We start from the raw sequence: 12,707 nt of genomic DNA on the forward strand, positions 1-12,707 counted from the left end.
GAAATAAGCAAAGGGATTTGGGATATTTCTGAAATAAATCAAAATAAGTCATTGTAGGCTGAAATACACAAAAAGATAGTGTGCTGGATCTGTTTGAAAAAGATTAAGTTGAGCATGCAAATGCTTGGTGGCAGACCAACTAAATATATATGCACTTGCCTGTACCCATTTCATACAAATTTGTTTAAAATGCATCTTTTGAATCACAGAGATTAAACATCTAGTGTTAGCAAAACACTATCATGTTTACGTTACTTCACATAAATATATTCTATTGCAAACACTGAGTTAAGCTGCCTGCTCCCTTAGATTACTATTACTTACAACTGCAGACATCAGGCTTGAAATGAAAAAAAAAAAAAACAAAAAACCCCCTTAAGATATTAGTATTAATTCTAGGACTTAAATTCAAGGTTAATGTCAAATAACAAGAAAATCCAAACATCAATGAGATAAATAGATTTATCGGAGGTAAAACCAACATCTGTAGCTAAATTCTTTTTAAACAGTTATGATTAAAATCATATTACATCCTTAGTTGAAAGGGACCCAAATGATCATCAGTTCCAACTCCTGACTCCACACAGGACTACCTAAAAATTACACCGTAAATCTGAGTGTTGTCCAAATGCTTCTTATTTATGGTTCTATTTTTTAGGAAAGTATTATCAGCAAACTTTCAAAGAAGTCTTCGTTAATAGAGACACATCAGCTGGGTTTTTGTCAGGCTGTTAAAGAACAACGAAGTGATTATGTTTATCAAGGTGGACTTCTATCAAAGAAATAGGTACGACTTTACCAGTCCTCTCATCCCAATTAGCCACAGGGTTCTGCGGTTGTTTCCCTCTTGTTAGGGCTCTCGTAGCTTTTAATCATTATCTAAATAATGAGATATACCAGCTTAGGATTCTTAAGGCTTCATCTTTGTCTAAAGAATTTTTAGGTGGTCCAGATTATTTCACACTCTTCTAATCAGAAATTAACACTTGTGGTCTTTTTGATTCCTTTCTCCACTTCTTTGAATTTAACGTCAAATCTACATAAAATGAATTTGATTAATGTATTTCACTTCATACATTAGAAGTTTTTGTTCTTGGAATTTGAAGGTTACTCGCATTCCATGCTACTGAGTCCATATAGGACTGTGATCTCTGGTTTGTGATATTAAGATAAATTATGAACATACTTGCTCTTTACCATTGACTACTTCAGGGGAACCTTAAGTATCTTCAGTATATTAAGAATATTGCCTTTGAAGAAAGTGGAGACAATTATTTATGTGTATGATATCACAGTCACCTTAAATACATGTCACTGAATCTCTCTGCTGAATCCTGCATTCAGAAATGCAAGACTATGTTGTCTTTCAGCTCTGAAGCTTGGCCATGTAGCTCAGCCAGTACTGATCCACTGAACATCTGGAGGTCAATGCTACCTGCTGGATGACTCTAAGGGTTAGCTTCTTCCATTAGCATTGGATTACTCAGTTTTGTAACAATGTTATTATTATTTTTAATTAGTTTCAAGGCTTCTGTTCTGACTCCTTTATTGAAACATTGAATAATCTGAAGAAACCATTGTTGCACTATTTTTAACTGAGTAAATAATATCCATTGCCTTATTGTTTGTTTCACTTCTGCTGAATATCCAAAAATATCTCATTTTGTATAATGTATTTTTCCTTTTTTTATTCAGTGTATTACTGGTAATGAGAGAGGAATTAAGAATTTGTTACATGTGTGCAATTCAGAGATACACATAAATTCAATTTAAATGGGAAGGCATGCATTCCAAATCAAATCACATTCAGGATGAGGTGTGCTGCGGCCCAGTGTCTACCTGTTGAGATACCATTTATTATGAAGCTGGTGTTTAACAGTAACTTAGATTTTAAATCAGTTGTGAATGAGGCTGTACTGTTTGCAGCTCCTGCAGCTGTAGTACTGCACTACAGAATCAGTGGCACTGTTTAACTGAACAGTTTTAGTTAGCAAAGCTAGTTAGTTTTTTTTTTTTCTTTTAAACTAGCTCTGAAATCTCTGTGCCACAACACAATCTGAGGTCTGCTGGTATCGTGGTCAAGAAATATGAGTTAATTTTGGTCATGAAATAGGGTTAACGTTATGGTTACAAACAAAGAAAAAACAGTGTGAGACGCTACCTTTATTTTAATTTAATGAATGTTTCTGGTTGTTGTCACTCAGAGACCAATTCAGCAGTGCAGATACCATCCAGAGCTGTAGCTCTGGACCAGAGAGTTATTGGACACAATTACTGACTTAATGTGGCCCATGGATTATTTCCACCAGGCTGTTAAATTGCAGTGCCACGTATAAGTGGTAAAACAGTTTTAAAGTATGGATGTGTGATGTTTTCTAGTTAACCGCACTGCTTCAGGAGATGAATGGTAATTTTAATTGATATAGTCAGTGCCTCATAGAATCATAGAATGGCCTCATTTCATACAGTTTGGGTATTTTGTCTATTCAACATTCTAATGAACTACCTCCGTACCTGTTTCAAATTAAATTGAAATTTAATTAAAATTAAAGTTTCTTGAACATGGTAACCAAATGAAGTTAACTACCTTGGGTAAAATCTCAGCAGCACACTTCACAGCACAACTAATATTGCCTTGTTGTTATTGGAGGTAATCCACTTGTTATGTATTGAAATTGTATTTGTCTTTCCATTGCCAAACCGTGTTGTTTCCTTGTCATCAAATACTACATCTTTTCCTCTGTTTCTACTTGCTCAGCCCCTACTTTATGTAAAAATGTATGCTTTAACAATTCTTTTTACTGCAGAAGAGCAGTAGTCTTTTTTTTCTTCTTTAGATTGCATGAGAGGGTATATTTCTCCAGCTGTGTAGGGATAGATTTGCGATTATTAAAATCTAGAGTGGGTGAAATAGAGTCAGTGTTCTAATTTTGTTCCTATACGATGCGTTGGAATCAGTTTGTTGTGAGTAGCTTGAAACACAACCTCCATGTTCTCTGCATATTTCATTTCACTTTCTCTTTTCTGTGCTAATATTCTTTGTTTGGGAGTAGTCAGTCTCATATCTACTCGAAAACATTGTGATATCAGCTGTAATTTAATCCTCAATTTATGTCTCCAGTGTTGACGTAGGGGACAGGAATATCATTAATGATGAAGTTGATTGCTTTCACCTAGATTTTTGTGACAGTAACAGTTTAAATCATTGTTCTGAATAATTGTCACCATTTAAAATCAAGCTTGTTTGCATTAGGCAAAACGCATTAGTTCTAGATTGAGATTTTCTTTCTTCTCACAACAGCCATCAGTTGTGAAAATGTCTGTTCATTAATGAATAATTGTAGTAACTGTTAAATTTTTACAAAATAAATCATACTCAAAAGATTTTGACAGGAAAGTCTTGGAAATTGGCATTTGCAAATATAATGTTCACAATAGCTGTAATGTTTGTTTTGCCTTTGCATTAAGCAGAGCAGCCTCCCCAAATTAGAGTATAAATATGTATATATATTCTGTTGATATATAGGTGCTCAATCTAGATTTTGGCTTCTGGTATTGCAGTATGTTTTTTTCAAAAAGCATTGATGCAGTGATTTAATCTGCTGTCGCTTCTCTTCACCCACTCTTGTGTCTGTTCTTTCCACCCATGACCCCTTCACCTTGAAATTCAGGGAAGAGGTTCAGTTTGCCTTCTCCAATCAGCGTTTTAAAACATCTTAGGGTCTGAATTAAACAGCTCATGGGTGTTGATGTTGAATATTTTAACAGTTTTACTTTTGCAGCAAAGTATTTATGTTTTGAAAGCTGACTTTGCAGTAGTTAATATTAATGTAATTTAACACTCAATTTGCTTTACACTCTGACAGATTGTCTGTATGGTAACTTATTTCACCTTATAGTATACAGTTCCTTGTAGAAGTGCAGCTGTGACATTTGTTTAGTCTGACAACTAGTAAGGCAGAGGCAACTGTCTTTAGGAAGCATAATGGTTTTAGAAAGCATTTTGGTTTTAGAGTTATGCAACTGCTTTAAATAAACCCAGTTGTTAACAACAAGCTTAACCAGGCAGTTTAATTTTATATTAGATTGAAAGCTTAATATTATTGTACCTCAGATGTTTTCTTAACATTCTAGAAAAACTAAAAAAAGTTTCAGAATTTTTATCAACACAACTAACACATCAACTAGTGAAAAACAAGCCCTGTAATGTTGCGCAGTTCTGAGTTGTTTCACTGTTTGACAGTGCTTAACTTTTCTGATTTTGTGAAGAAATTTCTTGAGTATGAAGAGTTATCTTCAAGTAGTCATCTTCATCATGAAATACTTATTTTATTTAACTCAATTAACTTGAGTCTCAATATAAATCCTGATAAAATTAAAAATATAAAGGCAGGTATTGCAAATCCACACCATTTTCAAAATGTTTTGAGGTGCTACAGCACATTTTGACACATTTTATAAACAGGATTGAATGCCACAGTAGTAGTTAGATTTACATTGATGAAACTTTTAGACAATAGAAATAATGAAGCAATGGATGCATTTTGTGAAATAGTACTGTGAATACAATTAGTGAGTGCCAAGGAAGTCAAGTAAAGGTTGTGGAAAACAGAGGAACATCATGTCAAATCAAATTTGAGAACTGAGAGTCCATCTTGTCTGGAAACTTTTTCTTAGGCCAAGGTCAAACATCTCTATGCAAAAGTTAAGACCTCCTTGTTTTTGAAACATAGAATTTCATGTCAACTGATTCTTGTAAAACAAACAAAAGAAAAAGACTCTTCAGTATTAATTTTGCTTTTAATTAAATATATTAATGTAATGTATCAAATATTATTACATTTAATAAGCATAATAGAAAATTAAGCTGCGAGAGATGTTTTCAGTGAAGAGATGTTTTGTTCAGAATCTCATCCTTCTCCGCAGAAGATCCTCATTGTATTTTCCCTAACAAAATATATAGATGTCTGTATCTTACCTCTTTCTTAACTGCATAGAGGCAGTTTGATCAAATGTGATCTTCCCTTTTCCCCAGTTTGTTTTTTCTGAGCAACATGCACATTGTTTGCTGATGGTTTGATATGGTGACTGACAAGTTATATCACCATTTGGTTATGTGCAGAGAACTTTTTTCACATATTTATCTTAGGTTGTTCTGAAGATCCATCTATTTCTCTATAAGGTTTTGAGACTCCTGACTAAATCAGGATTAGTAATTATTTGATACATTGCTGCAACTACTATATCATCTCTCAACATGGCTTCCATTCCTATTTGAAGCTTCTTTCAGGAAAGCTTGAAAAGTGAAGAACAAACTCTCAGACCATTAATTCCCTGACGTGTAGTTTAAAACAAGTGGTCATCTTGGCTTGTGTAGCTCTCTTAATCTGTTTAAATTTATTTATTCATTACTGATGGCTATCACCACTGACGTTCACAGTGGCACCTGATAGTGGGTATTAGCCTGACTCTTCTATTCTCTACTTCCAAAGCTGAAGATGTCAAGATGAGTGTTGTCTAGTTGATTAATTCTTTCAACAATCACATGGCTCAGAAATAAACATCACCTGTCTGGGTAACTCACTGTGTGAGAGAAATACAAATCTGACAGAAAAGCACTTTTATGAAGGAGAGAAGAGGTGAAGGGTGCAGAGGAGTGTGTCCTCTTTCATGCTCTTCCATTGATATCAAACACTTCCTGTTCTAACTGAATGAAGTCCAGAATTGTTTTGTTTTGTTTTGTTTTTTAAGAGAAATCTCTGTGACTTTTTTTTGTCAAGAGCATTCAAAACAAGTATCAAGTATCTTCTCAATATCAAGTATATGGGAGATCAGTACGCAGGTAATTATCTTAGTAAAGATAATGGATCAGTTTACCCCCATGTGAATCCTTCAACAAATTGTTACTGATGACAGGTATAATTTATGACATGCCCTTGTTGCAATCCCTATATCTGGGCTTCCAGTACTTTAAAGTGTAGCAGCAGGAGACTCCTAGCCCATGGAGAAAACTGCAAAGATGTCTTTATCACCTGTAGTGTGCTTGAAAGCTAGATATCCTCTTCTGCAGAAGGTTTAGGATGAATGAAATAAATCTTCATGCAATGGACTACAGGGGCTGCTCAGACAAAATACATTATTTTATAATGAAGCACTGGAATGATTTGAAAAATTGTAAAGTGCTTTTGGAATCTTGAAAAAGAGCTTTATAGGAGTTGTAAAGCTTTTCCTCATGCTAAAAGAGCATAAAAAAAATTAAGATGCTTTTTGATGGGGTAACATACAAAGAGGAAAAGAGATACAATGACAAAGATGTGGTATAGAAAAGATGATATCGAGCTGACTGTAGTTTAGTCATTCTTTCAAAGATGTTGAACACAGTTATCCAAGGTGAAAGCTTTTTATTAAAAAAAAAAAAAGCAAAACTGAGTGAAATAAAATACGAAGTGTTGAAAAATGACGCTTGTATAGGAATTAATCAGTCTCTTTTAATCAATGTATACTTAGGTTATATCAGAAACATCTTCCTTTATGTTACCTGCTGTTTCCCTTTTGAAAAGATGGAAGTCTGCATTTCAGATGCTTCTTTCCTATTTTAAAAAGTATCTTACCTTTCCATCCTTTATTGGCTTGAATAGATAGAAGGTACCAAATCCAGACTACATAGAGTATGTAGTAGGACAGTCCAGCCAAGATTGGCAACGTGTGCCATTATCTTCAAACTGATATGGTGCCCAGTGTTACTGTGTTGCAAGAGAAAGACTGTCTATTTCTCTGGCCTAACTGTGCAAGTTAGAACCTTCAATGTAGTCAGTGTCATGATGTAGTGGTCAGAGCTGATGGTTTGTCTAGATTCCAGGAAATCCAGAAGGCTTAACCCTTTCCTATCCTAAAAGATAGTGCATATCATTTTAGCCACTGAGGACTGTCTTGAACTTTTCTTTCACTTGTTGCCACTGTGTGCACTCCCATTTTGACTTTGGGTTGTAGTGGTGACACCATTTCTTGTCACCAGTAATGATACAGTCTGGGAAACTGTCACTTTCAGCCTTGTATTGGTTCAAAAACTCCTGAGAAGCTTGCTTGTGGTGTTTTCTGTTCCTGCGTGAGCACTTGTGGGGTCCATCTAGTGCGAACTTTGTATTATTCCAATATTGCCACCCTCATTTCCAGTGAATGAAAGCCAATATTCAGCTCTATACACAATTCCATGTTTGTATTCTGCTACTTCACACCATGAGCTCATTGAGACTCTTCATTTTGTGGTGCAGCAGCTGTGCATGGCCATCTGAAACACGGCTTGTCTTTCACATCATTGGTGCCACTGCAGAAATACACCATTCTCTGTTTCCTTATCCTCACATCCACTGTTTGGTCTCTATTAACATTCAGCAAGAGTCAGTGAATGTCAGTGGATGCAATTTTTTCCGTATCGAGGAGCACACCTCTGCTTCATATGTGCTTCCATGTCAGCTGCCATTTTGTCAGACTGCTCCTCTGCTGCCATTTGTAACACAGCAACAACATTTAATGGAATATCGGTAGAAAAGTTCAACTTCTGCCATTCCACCACTACCTGCCTTTGACATTGTGGGCCAACATAAAATAGGGCACACTGTGTTTGGAGCAGCCATTGTATCTACATGTAATGTAAATAAGCTTAATTACCTAAAAATTATTCCAAGATCTCTTCCATGCACTACTTTAAAAATGTTTGAGGCAACTTATACCTGATCCTTGTCATTTTTTTTCCATTAATTATGGAATAGGAGCTTTCAAAAAGCTTGCTTATTCTTGCACATTACATTAATAGTGAGCACGCTAAGTTATAGCATATCAGTCTCTTCCATGTATTTAGAATACTCAGATAACATTTTAGTGTATACTCTGCTTGCCTTATAATAAGGCCAATGCCACTTAAAAACTCTAAGCTTTCAGAATTTACCCCCCACATAATATATCTAGTGGTGATTCCACTGTAAAACTGAGCCTTTCTCAAGCTTGTGCTTGTCACTAATTACATAAATCATCTGCACTGGTTTCATATGCCAACACAGAGCTCCAAGCACAATCTTACAAAATATATAACCCCATTTAGTAGCAACTGGTGATTAAAAACGGCAGATTTATGTACTTCACTGAAGACTTAAACATAGAAAAGCGCAAAATACCCAAGAAAATGTAGAAGACCAGTCAGATGAATGAAGATGTATTCGCTTGTATAGTCGCTCATTTATTGGATGATAATGACTGTGTATAAAATGAATTTAATGGCACTCCATCTCATTTCCCACATCAACAACTCCCAGTTAGGACTCGAATTAGTTGGTAGATGCAGGACAGCAGCCAAGAGCCTTGTGGCTATTATGACTGCAAGGTAATGCAGATCAAGGCAATGTGTGTCTGCCAGATATTGTGTTTGAGAAGTTTGTTCTTCCTTTTCCTGTACATAAACAGACGACTTCGTCACCACACAACGTTTCCCAGAAGTACTGAAACATTTTGTCACATTCTTTTAAGACTGATTTCCTTCTGTATCTACCTGTTCTCAAAGTTTTATTTTTTAATTCAGCACTGTTTTATTGCATTAGATAGCTTCCTTAGCTTTAAAATCTCTCATAAAAAATGAGATGATAATGCCATTTTATTATTGAAAAGAGTAGTCTCCACCCCAAGCTGAAGGAATGGCACTGTGTTGCAAAGGGATTTGAGCATCCTAGCTAGATACATATCAGAGTTGATATAAACAGAAGAAAGCATTTTGTTATTAGAATAAGCATGTATAGTTTTGATTAATGACTTCTATTTGCTCAAGCTCTTGTGATTTATAACGCAATTTCTTTCATCATCTTTTGTTATTCAGGATTCTTGAGTGAGATATATACATTTGCAAATATACAGTGTGCTACCTTTAGTGCCTTTCAGCTGAATACTCACATTTCCCACTCTGATACACTTGGATGTGTTGACTGATCATTTTGGTTTTAGCATTATATTAAAAGAAATACTTGACATAAAGCTCTAAAATATTAGTTGCTTCTCATATATTTCTTGGATAACTTGAAGATCAGGAAATGTGAAGTGGTTGTTGTGATTGCCATAACCACACAGTGCATGTACATCTGCACCATTAACTGTCTTAGACAAATATTTGTTATGATTGCTTACAATCAAAGCATAGGATCCTTCTCCTGACTGCCTATTACAATTACAGCAATGTTTTCTTGATCGGCCCCTTCAAGCTGAAGTTTGTAAAGCTTCCTTCCTTAAAGCAACCTTAATAATCCTATAATAGGATCTCTCGCCTCATCAAGTTCTGATGTCTTCCACTTTAACCTTCTCTAGAACTTCCAGTTCCACCCAGCAAGACTTCTCAGTAAGACTCAGTAAGCTTCTGACTTACTTCCTCAGTACCATGACCCGAGAAGTCTGTATCTGCTTCTACAGATCTCCGTAACTTTTTTTACCTGCTATGTTCTTTCAGTTAAAGCTCTTCTTTTTCGTAGAGGTCAGCAGCCAACTTACCCTCTGCTCACCCCTTGACTGTCAATTGCCTCTAGCCTCAGACTTAAGCAGATCTGCAAGTAAGTTCTATTGCTGTAATCCTATCTCTTTACTTTACCAGGCATCTAGTATGAATTATGCAGTGTTAGGAAAACAGAACTAGATTTTGTACTGTTTCCCAAGTTTAAATACGGTGTTCTGGGGTAAGATCTGCTCTTTTTTTCTGGGAAACTCTATCAGATTATATTTCCTCTTGTTCTGGATAGGTGTTTTCTCAAGAATATATGTGGCTTTCTGCCAGGTCCTTCAGGAAATTCTTGCAGACTTTCTGGCAGGGGTTACTTAAGGAAATCTTTGATGATGTCTGGTTTCCTAATTCAGCACATATTAGTTCCAACTGCCACTCTATAGCCTTAATCAGGTACATTTGGGAATTTCATCCCATTTTATTCATAGGAGCCATGATGACCTTTTGACCTAGCACAACAGAGAAAGTAAATTATGAGATCCTCCAAATACAGAAATGATTGAACTTAATGTGGGAATGATCTTCAGATTAAAGACACCAGCTCTTCATGTTTCTCAGCTTAAAAATGAACAGAGAAAAATCCATTTTATCCTTGAAGCAATTATACTGTTCAAAATGACTGTGAACTTTTGTAAAACTGGACTGTTTACCCTATAAAGATCTGAAATCACTTCTGATTTTTCTCTTCAAAATATATGTATTTTGAACAGGACTCTGTTAACATTGATTGCACCAGAGATCTTTTTGTCTGTCTTTTGCTGTCTAATTATATGAGCACTTCTCATAGGCTAGGCTAAAACCAGTCTATGAGCCAACCATGCACAAATCTGTGGCTCTGTTGATTTGCTAGGTGTTTAAGCACATAATACCAGTAAAAGACTCTAAGGATATATACAGAAATATGACGTTTTTTTCTAAGCTTGTCAAACAAAACTTTCATGATAAAGCATATTCCATAACAAAAAGCTTTAATGACAAAGTACACCAAACTGATTCTTAAAATGCAATTGAATCGTCATCAAAGGACTCATGAGAAAACTTTTTCACAAGCTGTTCATATGGCATCAAGCATATCTGATGGCACTCCATCTTTAACGTCCCAAAACAGTTTGTGTAGATACTTATATTCAAAGTGTGAGCCAATTAGGTAGAGATTTCTTCCAATAAGCTTCTATTTAAACCATATTACCAATATGTTTCAGTGCTATGAATGGTCAGTAATGTCAGCTTCTTCCTGAAGCTATATTCAGATAAGAGAAAGCATAGATAACACATAATTGGTGATTGCAGAGTCCTAGCTTTTAATTTACAAATTACTAAATCCATTAGCCCTTTTATAGGACAGTCTACATCCTTGGTGTGTGAATGAGAAGCAGGAAGGACAATGCTTGTTGAAAGTAAACTAGCTACAGTCTCTGCTCCTGCTGCTGTTTTATGACGTATCTCCATTTCAGAGCTCTGTAAAACATATAAGAGATTCAGTGCATGCTTTTATCAGCAATTATTCTTGATGAAGGATCAGATATTCTTACTAATGAAGCATTTATATAACATTTGTTTAAATAAGCTTGAGGTCAAACTTTTTTTGATGTTTCTGTATACTTTGTGTCTTGAAAAATGCTGATACTGGGAAGATTTAACTTTTCTCATGGGTCAGTACTGAAACTTCTCCATCCTAAAAAATTAATAATATAGTAGAAGGAATTTTCTTAGTCAAGGATTTGATTAAAAAATCAAACAGAAAACAAGATAAGGATTAAAGAGCTACATTTTCTGAGGTCTGTCACCACCAAAATTCGTAAACAAGCTGTGTGTTCATTGTGCCTAAGATAAAAGCTCCTAAGTTGTTCTTCTTACAGTTTATGTCTTGTTAATCTGTAGTTAAATATGTTTCTGTGAGGATAAAAATGTAAATTGATTTTAACTGAAAATATATTATGTTTGTTTGTTTGTTTAGGAAGGGCATTCCAAGTGAACAAGTGAAACAAACTGATAGAGAGCAAGCAAAGCGTATCGTTTACTCAGTGGTTTATGGAGCAGGTAGGCATTCTTATAAAATAAATTGCTACAGTATGTTCATACCATATATGTAACTTAAGCAAACATACCAAATGTCTGAAGATGAGTTAAATTTTGCCAGTGTATTATTGATTTTCATCAAGTATTGTTAAATGATTAAAATTATCAAATTAATATACCTGTGTTGACCTATGTAAAAATTACTCAGATGTCAGGTTTATTTGCTGCTGATGTAAGGGATGCATTTGTTTTCATCTAAAATAGGTATAATTTTTAAGAAACTTTATTTTCTGTTGATATTTAGACAGAGATGAGAACAGCTCTAATTAAATTAGAAGAACTCAGATACTGTCTCCAAGTCAGATACTAACTCAAGATGCATTCTTATAATCACAGAATGTTAAGGCTGGAAAGGACCTCTGGAGGAGATTGCTGGTATTATGCTTACTGGATTCAGTGGAAGTCTACTACTTCATGTAGTGATCTTTTTTTGGTTTATGCTTTCTTAGCTTTACGTTACTCTTGATTCATATTTTTAAAATCTTTCCTATAATCTTGGAGGAAAACACTATAATACAGAAAACACTATAATACAGAAATGTTTTACTAGGTCTAGGAGCAGGTACCTTAATTAATATGCCAACTATTGAGAGAGCAGAATTTCAGACATTTTGCCTAATGTGGAGCAGTTATATTCATCTGCTTATGCCTCAGTCATCCTGTGAAACTACAGAAAAGGCAATTTAAACATCTGTGACAGAAAGAATCGATTCTCTTCAATGGCACTTGTCCAGTGTTCAAGTCTTGACTTATATGGAGCACAGAGGCATGTCAAAGTGTTTAAATGAAAACCAGAGAAGCTGGTTAGAAGTGTTATTTTCAGTTGTGAAATATAATATTATAGAGTGGAAAATGCTAGAACGCACATGCTATTAGTTTCCCTGGCACGGATAACTCAAGGGGAGTGCTCAAGGAAGCTTCAGCCCACTCCTGGGAGTTGCTTAGCACGGCCTGTGCTCCCACATGGTGAAACATGATCTGAAGTGGCTGCAGAGTGTTCTCTTTTTCTTTCCAGGAATTGCATTTTGCTGGAACTTCTCAGACTCCCTTGTTGTTATTGTGGCTTAATTTTCCTTCTCTTGTATGTAATACTTTG

General features: G+C 35.3%; 1 protein-coding gene across 1 annotated transcript in view; it reads left to right on the plus strand.

Annotated features, from left to right (window-relative positions):
• POLN (DNA polymerase nu) overlaps positions 1-12,707 on the plus strand; it is an 88,657-nt gene that overhangs the window by 42,200 nt on the left and 33,750 nt on the right. Inside the window, exon 18 of the mRNA XM_085223610.1 lies at positions 11,490-11,572. Within this exon, the coding sequence (XP_085079736.1) occupies positions 11,490-11,572 (83 nt within the window). The remainder of the gene's footprint in view (positions 1-11,489; positions 11,573-12,707) is intronic.

This window comes from Meleagris gallopavo, chromosome 4 (genome assembly GCF_905368555.1).
Source record: "Meleagris gallopavo chromosome 4, MGAL_WU_HG_1.1, whole genome shotgun sequence".
Classification (NCBI taxonomy): Eukaryota; Metazoa; Chordata; class Aves; order Galliformes; family Phasianidae; genus Meleagris; species Meleagris gallopavo.